This window comes from Colius striatus, chromosome 7 (assembly GCF_028858725.1).
Source record: "Colius striatus isolate bColStr4 chromosome 7, bColStr4.1.hap1, whole genome shotgun sequence".
NCBI lineage: Eukaryota > Metazoa > Chordata > Aves > Coliiformes > Coliidae > Colius > Colius striatus.
In genome coordinates, this window is record NC_084765.1 from 13,326,766 (window position 1) to 13,340,237 (window position 13,472).

At 35.1% G+C, this 13,472-nt stretch overlaps 1 protein-coding gene across 11 annotated transcripts in view; it reads right to left on the reverse strand.

Moving 5' to 3' along the window:
- Positions 1–13,472, reverse strand: part of SOX6 (SRY-box transcription factor 6) — a 366,925-nt gene that overhangs the window by 22,756 nt on the left and 330,697 nt on the right. For all 11 annotated transcript variants that reach the window (XM_062000290.1, XM_062000283.1, XM_062000284.1 and 8 more), the window contains one exon: positions 9,485–9,593. In XM_062000290.1, the coding sequence (XP_061856274.1) occupies positions 9,485–9,593 (109 nt within the window). The remainder of the gene's footprint in view (positions 1–9,484; positions 9,594–13,472) is intronic.

Consider the following 13,472-nt stretch of genomic DNA (forward strand, 5'->3'; position numbering starts at 1 on the left):
GCTGAACACTATTGATGAACAACTTTGCTTGTTCCTATGTAGCAAAACAATGAATTGTAAAAGCTTAAGCTTTTATGTACAAGATGGTTTCTAAAAGGGAACTACTTTTAACAATTTGAGAGGTTTGCAAAACCATCTCCCTCATATTATGTGATATTCATGAAATGCAGAATACTTTGCGAAAGATTTTAATGTGTGTTGGAGCTGCTGCTTCAGTGGCCCATTTCCTGCACTCACTCTCCAAACGCATTTGTCACCCTCTGGCATATGCAACATCATTCTTTGTATAAACATAACTAATTCCCTTCATCCAGTGTTTGCTGTTCTCACTTGTCTTATCATAGCAGTAATTAGACTGCAAGGACCTAGGTCTAGGATATGCCTTTCACACAAAGTGCTGATACTATAATAATTAATAATATAATTAGTAAATAATAAATCATGGCAATGAGCAAAAGCAGCATGATAACAGAACCTGTAAGTTAACAAGTAATAATACACACTAGGGAAAACTCTTAAGGCTAAGTTTTCAGATACACTGCACCTGTGCATTTGGGAATTGTAAGTGAAGCCAGGAAGATGTTTTTGCAAGCAAGGCAATGGCTTGTCCAAATATGTTGACACATTTACCTGGTCTGGATAAAAAATGGGAGATTTGCCATGAAATATGGGCTTATGTGAAAAATCACAAACTACTCTTTTTTGGGATACTGCTTTTCCTGTGAAACTACTCTGCCAAATTGAAAACATAGTCATTTAAAATGTGTGGAAGCTGTGAAGGTACTGTAATGCCCACTCTGCACACTCTGATTCACTAAAATTAAATCAAAGTAAAAATTAAGAAAGTACTCTCCCCTTGCTATTAAGTTTTGCTTTAAACACTTGCTTAGGTACTTGATGTATCTATGTATAAGAAAGGAAGATGCTCTTAAAACACTTTCCTATCATCAAGATACTTTGGCTCCTGAAGGAGAAAATGGTGTGCAGTATAGATTTAGAAAAACAGGCAGTTGTACAAAGAAGAGAACTTGTCTGAATCTGTATCAATTGCTCATGCTTAGCCAGAATTTATGGTGTTCTTTCCTTAATGTATTCATATTTCTGCTCCACTCCCTGTGTTCAAGGAGGTAAGGAAGAAGGGCAAGATTCCTCCCTCCTACACACTGTGTGATATAATGGTGGTTTTCTCCGTCAGCTGAAAATTCAGTTGTGCCTGGAAATGTTAAGCTATTTTAGGTAGCTTGTTTTGCAATATTAGAGCAATACGAAGCTAAGAATGAGGACCATAGAGCATTTTGCACCTGTAGTGGCTGTACATGTGCATGAAAAAATGTTTTAAAGCACTGAACTGCTATGTTTAATTTTTCACTCACTCTATTTAAAAATAGCTAAGCAAATTGACTGATGCTTTCAGCATTTGTGACAATAATTTTCTCATGGGCAAAGACTTTTGGTGTAAAACTGCATCCCACAGTTATTTTTTACAGCCTTGTTTAAACCTTGAAAATAATGTTTTACTGTATAATGGAAAGTGTCACAAGCCCTTAACCATAACTGTGCTAGTAAGCACCTCTGTGTAAAACACGGGGCGTTGTAACAGTGCTTGATTGTACAACATCAGAAATTCTAACTAGAATTTTTAAAAAGAAAGGCAGTTTTCTATAAGAATCAATTACTGCAGCAGGAAAAAAGTCCCTAAGACAATTAAAAATTAAAAGGTAACAGTCGTGGATGACATCCATATTTCTTATTCTGAAAGTAAGAAGCATGCTATATGTTAAATATTAGTGTGTTGAGAGGAATCAGTTTCAATGTCACAGAAGATTGGTCCACACATCCCCAGCTCAGATCTTTCACTACTCAAAGTGGGAGTTCCTCCCGTAAAATGTTATGGGGTTGCTGGCAACAATGAGATTCAGGAAGTGGTTGCCATCAGAAAAGTGATGGGATGACTCTTAAAGACAGAACATCTTATTCCTATCCTGTTTTCAGGCATTGAGTTACTCCAGGGCTGAGGCACTGAATCTCATCCAACACAAATGAAATACTGTGCCTGAGTACTTTATCCCAGATTCCTGATCTGTTATGAGTTATTCTGAAAAGTTTAAGCATATCACTCAAATATCAGGAACAATCAAACAGATTCATGACTGTTAAAAATGGCAACCACGACTAATGAAGATCACCTTTTAGCATCTGGTCTAATTAACCAATATAAGTTATTTTATGTTTAAGAAATAAAAATACATTTATTTTAAAAATTAAAGGCCTATAATAAAAATTCAGAGGACTAAAAAATCCAGTACTTAAGCTTACTTCATTCTCTCTGGAAATGCTGCTTTGTTTTCAGACAGCTTTCACTGTTTTCTGATTGTAATCTTTCCCCTCTCAACTGCCATAGCAACTATTACAAATGTTTATGTGCGACAAATACCATCGTGGAGAGGAATTATTTCCTCCAGTATTTATGAAGTACTGTCTAAAGAAGATGATGCTTTGTCATGCATGTACTACCTGCTGTTTACACCTCTGCATAGGACAGTGTTAAACAGGTTACCTCACAGGTCTGGACTGTGTTGGCAGCCTGCCAGGACTGATCTGCCTGCAGTTTCCTTTCACCTACCTCTTCAGCTTTTTTTTTTTCAGTTAAAAAAGAACCGTGTCACTCTTTTAGATATGCAATCCTTTAGTTTTGGGCATGTATGAGGATATTGAGGCTTTGAGTATTTGGTACAGGCACTCCCTTAAGAAGGCACTGATCTGCTTTTTACTTAACAGATTTGTAAAACCCAAGCAATTATGATGTCCGCTTTATCACCACAGAGGGAGAAAATGAAGCTTTAACAGATGGAGAGAAATTTGCACCTGGACAAGGTGGCAGTTTCTCCTCACTCTTAGGTATCAGCCTTGTTCTCCCCCTTTGTAGCTACTTTTTCTTTGTTTCTCTCCATGAAGCCGAGAAACCACCTTCTATATTGCAAAGACTCACTGTCCTGCATCCCTCTCCTTCACATGATTTCATATTCACTGCTTCTGTTGCCATTGCAACTAGTTATTGTTCACCATGTTCTGGCAGTTGGTTAAATCCATGATGATGCCTAACATAATTTTTTACTTCTCTGCTGTTCAATTTCCCTTGGTTTTTCGCAGTTAGAATCTCTCATTGTATTACAATATACCTTTCAGTGTGGCTATTCCAAGTCAAATATAATTGGCAAGTACTAATTATATGGACGTAAAAAGACAGCCTGCTGTTTACTGCTGCAAATGTTGAGCAATTCATTGACTTTGTATGTTGGTTACCACATCCATCATGTGAAATATCAGAGAACTGAGTTCTTAAGCTTACTGCTGAGTAGAAATATGTTATTTTAAAAGCAAAGGTGAGCTTGTGCTCCTCCAAGCTTGGTTGCAGATCCAAAATCAGGTTTAGTCCAAAAACTGTGAATCTCTGAACTGAAATTAATAAGATTAAGCTAGGGCTTACTGCTGGAAGCAGCCTATTACCAAAGGCTATGCAGCTTGCAATCCCATTGCAGTGTTTAAAACTGGTTTTATCAAAACCAATAAGCATGTGCCTCAGAACTGTGGTCCATGCTTAACATGGGATGGTAGATGAGTATCAAAGGAAGAAGCAGCAAATGCTAAACACAAAGTTCACAGAATCAAGAAAACTAGCAGATGAGAAACAGAACAAATGAAAACATCGAAATAGGATTCAGAAGAAAAGGTCTTTGACTATGTTTTCCCAATGGCAAACTGTTGGGTCAAATATTTAACTCACAAGCCCCTGATTCAAATATATTAACATGAATGAACATCAAACTAAATGTTAAATACTAGTACGACATTTTAATTTATTTCCATTTTCTTTATAAAAATTAATTTTGCTTCACAATGTATCTGATTTTCCACTTGAGAAAATAGGACCATAAAAAAGGGTTATTTCTCTTTTACAAACTAACACAGTGAGGCAGTTACAAAACAATAACATTCAGATGTTTTTGTCCTGAGCCCAGGATCCAGTCAAGAAAACTATATTTTAGCAGATCCAATTCATTGGAAGGAATGAAGATCAGGTCTTGATGGAATTTGAAACTGTAACTATGACTGTGGAAGGAAACTACACTGCAACCTAAGCTAAGGTAAAAGCAGTAATTGTCAACAGGAAAGTTAGGTCTATTCTACAGATTTCCATCTACTACAAAAGAAAATCTTAACATACTTCCTGCAAATTTCCAAATCATTTGACCACAACCACAGAAACAGAAGGATCCATAAGAGCACATTATGCAAGCACAAGATCCATAAACATAGAGCATATTATGCAATTCAAAAGAAGCAGTACTATTACCAAAAGTAAATATCTGTGAAAGGAATATCTTTTTTAGAACTTGAACGAAAGATCTATTTATATTCTCAGATAATTAAGAAATAAACACTTTAAGTTCCTCCTCTTGGAATTTAAACAGGGCTCACCTATGGCTCTTATTTTATACACATGCTGGTCAGCTGATATATATCAGTCATGCTCAAAAAGAAAATTTAACTATAGCTAGATTCAAAGCTGTCTTGGTTTGTCCATGCTAGTTAGTTGCATTTCAGTACTGACAGTCTCAAATATTCAAAATCATGAACCCACCTACAGAAAGAATGATGTTTCCTTTAAAATGATGTTTGGAGAAAAAAAAAGAAAAAAAAAATCTTTGTTTAGTTCTATAATTGGCTGTTGTTTATAATTTTGCATACCAGACACCAAACATTTATGAGGCTCTCAAATTAAGTTTTTGAATTTTGCTAGCTCCAAATGTATCATATATTTTAACATGACAAATGGGATTTCCAGGTAATGATGTAAGTCTAATAGCTGTAGATTATTCATCAATGGTGTCACAGTCAGTGGCAATGTTTTTAAATAGTCTGAACATGATTTTTAACATAGTTAGCCCAGTCCTGCTGGTAGCTAAGGAAGTAATAGAGAAGTTGGTTTCTGTCATATTTAATATAAAACTCTTGTTGATGATTTTCGGTTCTCCATTCAGATGACAGTTAGGTCATTATGACTAACACAGGCTTTGAATGGGTCATCCCTGAAAATACACCAAGTTACCATTAATCTTACACAAAGTTTTCACACATTGATCAGGAACAAGAACTCCACTCTTAAAAGTCATTTTGCAGTATTCTTCCATATTTGTCTTCTAATTGCATAAAGTTAAATTTAAAGAATTTCAAGACTTATCTTGTAATCATAATTCAAAAAAACCCATATACATGTAGCTTCAGCCTCTGATCAATGACCCAGTACTGCAAGCACTCCTAAAATTAAAGGAAAACATTACTCTGATCCTGTCAAACTCAGATCACTGCCATATGTTATAGGAAAGATATGAGGAGTAGACAGAAATAATTGCTAGATACTATTACAAAGGCATTCCATAAAACACAGAAGTCTGTTGATCTTTTTTGTAACAAATTACTTGAACCTTAAAGGCTATGTCAAAGCTATGGGAACCAGGAGCACTTCCCAGATTTGGCCTATCTTGGCTGCTTATTGGGATGAGACAGACATGTATTAGGTCTCCGCACACTTTAGTTTCCTATGGAAAAGCAGGTGTGCAGGTAGACAGGGAGTGGAACTGCATCTCCATAGCCCCCTTTGTCTAGATCAGTTGGAAGATTGGGATGCATCCCAAACTGCAATTCCACTCAGCTTATGGCCAGCAGTGGCACTAAATTTGGAGTCCTTGACTCAGGAGTAAATCTGTTATAGCACTCTCCCACCCCACCCCTCAAAAAAATCTTCTACAAATAGACAATCTATCTTCTCTAAATATATTACATTTCATAATTCTGAAGTTCTAAAATTCTGGTGATGGGAGAAAAAGCATCTGACAGATCTATCAGCCGCACACTGAGTCTGTCACATCTGCACTTGGACCTGAGAGATCTGGATTTATTTCTGATTAAGAACGTTGACCACCAATATGTAACTTTACAAATCTTTAGTTTCTATATCACTGTGTTATTTGCATTAAGGCACAGAATGAAACCCATAAATACTATCTGAAGATGTTCACAGCAATCTGCACTGAAGCAATATCTAAAAAAAGAATTGAAAAAAGATTAAAAGTAAGTAACAGTGACATAACAGAAAGTGTGAAACACACCAAGGCTTTGAAGAATAATACTAAAGCTGTTAAGAAATGTTGACATTTATTTGATATTATGACCTTGGCAACACTGTAAAATGCAAACAAAGCTTTCTTCTTAGAGGAAGCCAAAGAAGAGCGACCAAGCTGGTCAAGACTCTGGAGAACATGTCATATGAGAAGCGTCTGAGTGAACTAGGGCTGTTTAGTCTGCATAAAAGGAGGATGAAAGGAGGCCTTATTGCTCACTACAGCTACTTGAAAGGAGGTTGTAGTGAGGTAGGTCTTGATCTCTCCTCCCAGGTAACAAGTGATAGGATTAGAGGGTGTACCAGTGAAGGTTAAATTGGATATTAGGAAAAAATTCTTCACTCAAAGTGTTGTCAAGCATTGGAACATCCTGTTCAGTGAAGTGGTGGTGTCACAATCCCTGGAGATATGCAAAAGACATATAGATGTGGCCCTTAGGAACATGGATTAGCAGTGGACTTGATTGTGTTAGGTTAATGATTGGACTCAATGATTTTAAGGGTCTTTTACAATCTAAATGATTCTATGATTCTGAATAAGTTATAAAGTTTCTTAGTAATCCAGAGCTGAAACAGGTACATACGGAAGCACAAAATAATAGCAACACACATAAAACACTTTATGACATGGCACACCCTGAAAGATTTGTAATAATTTCATGACAATTAGAAGCATTAATATTCTTGAAGATAAGCAGAGTCTGCACCATGGTACAGTATATCAGAAGCCACAGTTTAATTGATGATATTTCAGCTGCACTGTTTTCAACAGGCTTGCGTTTTAAATGATGTCACGCCAGAAGTGTCATCTCTTAGCTAGTTTGCCAAAGATAAGGGGCAAAACTTGGGTTATACTGTGAATGTTTTTTTATATCCAGTTAATATCTAAATTCACCTTGTTAATATCTAAATTCACCTTGCCTACAACAAGAAGGACAAATAAGCAGCTCAGTTTTGAACTCCTGCCAGCTTTTTTTGGAGATCAACATAAGCATTTGTCCAGCACCTAATTCCAGAGATCTCTCTTGGCTGCTAAACAAAGTCTGGAAATCTGAATCCATTCATGAACTCAGATTTCCCATGTGGCAATGCACCAGGCCTTAAACTGCCCCACTAGGTCTAGAAAGACACGTACACTGTCCTTAAACTGGCACACATCAGCGTATCTTGGGTTACATATGTCAAAGCTTCATTCTACACTATCCAGTAACAGGGAAGGCTGTCATTACCATGAGATCTATCAAGATCCTAAATTAAAGACACTAGAAAGAGAAAGGATGAATTGAAAGAAATGAGCTAAACCAAGAAAGTATTCAGGGACTTGATGTCATATGAACCAGTAACTGTGTAAGTATTCTGTTGCAACTTTTCAGCTCAACTGAGGAAAATATCCTTCAACACCCTGAAATATGAGAAGCTGCCGCAGGATGAAAATTCCTTTACAAAGCAGTTTATAAATAACTGATTAGTCAACAAGTACTTTTGAAAGTCCATGTATCCCTTTTCTAGGAAAAAAATAATTGCAAAACACCTGTCTGAGTTATTTTTTACCTACATTCTGTTCATTATTTTTCTGTTTAAAAACAATGCAACATCCAATAAAGGACAACTAAATAAACTTATAAATAATAGCTACCTATAAATTAATTTGGAATTATTTGTTTTACAAGGAACTACTAAATATATATATATAGATGGAAAATTTTAAATGTTTCATTAAGGGCTAGCCTTCCAAATATAATTTGGAGTAAATGGTTCACAAGTTTCAGTCATCATTTAATCTTACTGTTATGGGGACCTGAAAACTTGACCATGTGAACATACTTAAAAGAAAAAAAAAAAAAAGCAAAAAACATGTTACCATGTGCTCCTGGTGCATATGTCAGTTCCATGTGATAAGCCAATCATGATATTAAGCCAATAAGCAGGAATATTTTGACAAATTAAATTTGAGAGTTAATTATTCCTCTGTATAGATGAGTCAATGTAGGAACATCTTGGAACTGAACTTGCAGTTTCTCCACTGTACACAAGTCCTTGCCTAAAATACTTTTAAATTGATCTCTTTTGGTTTGCCTAGAGATTGATAAAGATAATGTGTGTCAGTTGGCAAGCAAGGACAATTAGGGCTATAAGATGTCTTATCACAGGCATATCACGACCATCTATATCGTAAAAAGACAACATGTACACGTGCTGTTGTTGTCAGACTTCAAAATGAAGGAACAATTTGCGAGTTCTTACTTGGACAGATTGACAGAAAATGCACTCATAGGAAAGTTTATCTACACAGAAAATATTAATGCCTTTTTATTAGAAAAATTTTCACAGTATTTCAAGAATCATTTGAAAAGAACAGTATTTTTCAACAGTCACAAGTTTTTTGGTCTTATTTATTGACACAAGGAAAAAAGCAAATTTTGAACTTGTCAGGTGTTTGGTTATTAATGGAAAAAATTAGAGATATTTTAAACCTTTTCTCAGGAATGGTGGTGTAACCAAGATTTGTCTGGTGAAAAAAGAGTAAAATTATTCTCAAACACAAGTAAATTGTGAGGGTAAAATGTTGCATAATATTCTAAGTAGCACATTCATCTTACTACTGTGACTGATAGAGTTCCTATCTATTTACATGTTCTCTTCTAATGTATCATAGGGTAGAGAGGATATCAGTAGCATCCACTTTGAGAGCATGCAGAGTAACCTTGCTAGACACTAAACTCAGTCTTAATAAACACTGATTTCTACCCTTGGCTTGACACTGTACGCCTGACATATAGAACTCTCTCTGAAATGAGTGCAACTGCATTGAAAGTTTATACCATGAAAAAGACATTTTCATATAGAAAATGTGAAGTATTTTTTCATTATCATTTGACAGCTGCCTGTCAATAAAACTGTACTTGCTGTATCTTGAGTAGTTTGTGAGTGCATGGATGGGTAGAGCTCCAACTTTCTTCAAAGCTGCTAAATACTTAAAAATTCATTAAATATATATGTGTATATTGCCTTGCTGGGATAATTTTCTCAATGTTCCCTACATTTCCATTGATAGCATAAAAAGTAAACACTTAATTGACAGCTGTTTGGAAAAAAAATAGTTGCATTGCTGAAGGGCTGTAATGTCCTTTTCATACATCCACCCTTTGCCATGGACTTATTACAATATCACAAAAACACACAGAAACCTTTCAATTGTTACCTTGGAATGTAAGCTAGGCAGTACTTATGACACTGTCAGCATTGCAGCCATACCATTCTGTGATGCAGAGCTCAATAAGTCATCATCAAATTGCAACTCACCTTCTGCATCTTCGGGCCTTGTAAGATCAATGACACCAGGACCTAGTTTTCCATCTTCATTGGGTTTCCCTGTTAACTGTGGGCCTAAATTTTCAAACCTTGTTCTTTCCTGGAAAAGAACAGAAGTAGTTTTAATGCTCCATACAGGAAAGTTCCCATTATGTGTCTGTGTATATGTGTATCCACCAATACATGCCTTATTTTTTTTATATGTGAACAAATAATAAATGCATTTAATTAGACTTTTAATTCAGTGGCATATTTTTACAGATTCTGAATGTCTGCATTTGTGAAAATCAGTTTCAAATGTGAAACACATATATAAACTTTGAGATTATTTTGATCTGCACTGCCATAATGCATAAATGATTGTACATGCAAATACAAAACACTTGGCAGCCAACAGTGCTTGTCAATGCTGCTCATTTTGCCTTTCCACTTATTTTCTAACTTAAAATGGAAAAGACAATCAACATTTGGGAGACATGAAAATTCAAAAGTTGAAGGAAGTTTGTATTTAAATGTATTGCTAATCTAATGGAAAATTTTTTCCCCACTATGAGATTCAAGTTTGCATTCATACCTCTGAGAAAATACAAGTCTGAATTTTAGACAACAGGTTTTCAAATAAAAGTATTTCAAAGAAGGAATAACAGATGACAGAACTGATATTATTACTTTGTCTAAGAATTTAAATTGTACCTCAGTAGAAAGGGAACCTAAGGAGATTTAAAAAAAAAAAAGGGGGGAGGGGAGGGGGGGAGGAGGGAAGAATGCATGCTCCTAGAAAAACAGAAAGCTTCTGAGAGCCAGACCTCCATAGGAAATCTGGAACTAGAAAGTGGAAACTGAAAGGTATTTTATATGTTAATCCAGTTCCTGAATCAACTCCTGGACAAGGACATTATAAATGACAATATAATATTGTCTCACAATAGTAGTCTCTGTAGTACTATGTATCAGTAACAAAGCATTCAATGGTTATCATTAATTTAGCATTCTCGTTTGAAGGAACATACATAGCATGTTTTCCCTCTTGCCTTGTTGTTACCTCTTCAGACTAAATTTGGCATTATGTTGTACTTGTGAATGAATGAAACCTTGTTGTTCATTACTATGAAACAATATTAAATGTCATGTCAGCTTGAATTTACAGACATGAAATACCAGCTTTCAGCTCTACGAACAGTTACTCCATGTTATACTTAATGCATTATGCAGAAGTAGAGTGCTGATTGCTGTTCAGTCTATTGTTCAATGACCTAGTTCTGTGCTGTGCATACTAGACATTAGAAGAAAACATTAGGAGTTTGTCTCCTGCATGATAGTTACAAATTTGGAAATATTCTTAAGGAGAAAACAAACTTGATGGCCTTGTCTCCTCACTTGCACCACTTCCAAATACTTTTGCTTTCTAATGTGATTTTGTTTCATTATCTTTCAGTAATAAAACCCCACCAGGCCATCAACTGAAGAATTCTTTTGATTCTTCATTCTTTTGATTCTTTCAACCATAGTTTTTAAAAATTATTTTCTGTTTAATTTACAGAGGAAGACAAGAAAGCACAACCTGACACTAGATTTGCCACAACATGCAGCTGAGGCATTTCAGGGAGTAACTGCATTTCTGAAAGTTCTTCAGAATTTTCCAGTTACTGAACAAAATAACTCTGCATGTTATATTTGGTTAACTTAACTTATTTTCTTCCATAAAATCTGTGGTTGATGAAGGACCTAACATATACAAAGGAACTCATGAGAAAAGAAAGAGTTATGAATGAAATGTGACTGCAGAAAGGCGGTGCAATACTAGAGGTCCAATATTTTACTGAAAGATGTCGGGCAGTGTAACAATACACCTGAATCATCAGGATGAGATCTGCTTTACTGGTACACAAAATGAAAAATAAGTTTATCAAGGATTCTGCATTCCATTGCAGAGGGCTGATTTGCAGTTGAGATAAAACAAAGATCGGTACTAAGAAAACAGCTTTTGGCACTTATATTTTTCTTATATTTGCACTAAAAGCCTTTTCTTAAGAATGGTAATACAGCACCTACAGTATTCTTGAAAGAACAGCCTTCAAGTGTGTTTCAGAAGGAGAAGTATATTTTTGCTATAAAAATCAACAGATCCCTCTACATATCAATATGCACATTTGGAATATCTTTCTAGTCATTCATTCTCTTTGATTTTACCAGAAAATATTCTGTTCAAAAAAAAAGAAAAAAAGAAAGTTTCTGAAAGAATATAAATATTTTGACATGGAAGGAGGAAAGGGAAAATTACATTATAAGGTTCAGGAGCAGTGAAATGAAAGCACTTATACCATAAAAATACCTGCTCTTGTCAAACAAAGGAGATACAGTTATTTCATAAACCCCCTCCTAATTGATAAAAAGCTATAACAAAGCTAGCTCTATGTAAGTATTTTAAATGTCTTTTAAAGTAATTTGCTTGCTTGTTTTTTTACTGAAAGTAATCTTCATAGCGATCATTAACAAAAAATTTCAATATTTGCATTGGGATTAGACAATTTAAGAGAACTGTAAAAACCATAAAAATGTTCCTCAATACTAATAATTTAGTAGATGCCTTTACTGTTCCATGAAATACAACAAATTCCCGTGAAATATATTATTAGAGAGGAAACTTGTCCCACAAGGCTTCAATATATTTTAACGGGATTTATCTTTGCTCCCATTTTGAATTCATCCTAAAGCAAATAGTTATTTGCACTAAAAATCCTTTAAAAGTACACCTTTCTCCTAGTATGAGCAAGGACCGTGATGAGGGTTCTCACATAACAATCCCATATTAACAAAAATTACATTAAAAGTAAATGGTTATACAGAGCTTCACTAACAAATATTTTACCTACACATGCATTATATTTACCCACATGTACATTGAATACACACGTACATTGCTACCCCCCTAACCTACATTAAAGGAGAATTTTGGTGAGTTTGTAATAAAGTGCACCACTATGGAGTGTGCAAGTATTTTGTTTCCTTTGAAAGTGCATTTTTTACTTCTCTTTTGAATTGATTTTTTGTAGTGGCTATGGAGCTTATTCTGTATAGTCTCATTAAGTTTTCCCATTCCAATTTTAGAAAAAAAGGTTTAGGACATGACACTGACAATCCTTTCTCATGACTACATCAACACAGTCAGTTCAAGTTTGCACTAGAAAACTTAGAGCTCTTCCCAGAACAATTCATATCCTTTGTGCTTCTTCATATGCTGGACACACAGTAAAAACAATCACTTCTGTAAAATGAGAAAAAGAGAATAAAGATTCTTCTTAGCAGCCAAATATTAATTTTCCATTCTGTGATAGAATTAGGCACTTATTTATGCGTTGTCAGTCACAAACATGAAGAAAATGTAAAAGTTATTGAAAAAAATTAAAGTCAGCTCAACTGTCTTGCAGGACTGTTGGTTCTCTAAGTGCTTTGAAATTATGATGTATGAGGTAGATGTTGCATATTAAATAAAGATATTTAAATTATAAAGCCCCCGTTAGTGAGAGCTGATGAATGTTAAATGTTATGAGCCACAAGGCTGTGGCATCCATCATATTCACATATTATCACAGTCAGTGATGGAGCAGCCTCAGTGATGACAGATAGACTGCTAGATAGTTATCCCTTATTTCCAGAGTCACCAAGCAAGCTTTTCAACCCCTTTGGCATTATTTTTAGCTTTGCATTAAATTAGCAGCTTTTCTGTCATGTTCTAGCAGAAAGTATCAATTCTTTCTTCACGTGTGGAAGGTAAAAAAATGATTTAGTGAAGTGAAGAGTAAAGGAAAAGGAAGCAGTAGCCTCTACCTCGGAAAAGACTGCAAACTTCAAAATGACTAGAAACAAATATAAAATTGTGATCTAGCGAAAGAACAGCAATGAAAGAGTAAGCACACAATAATGGCTTTTCTCTGCACTTAGATAAAAGCTGAATTTTTGATGTGCACAGTATATTTTC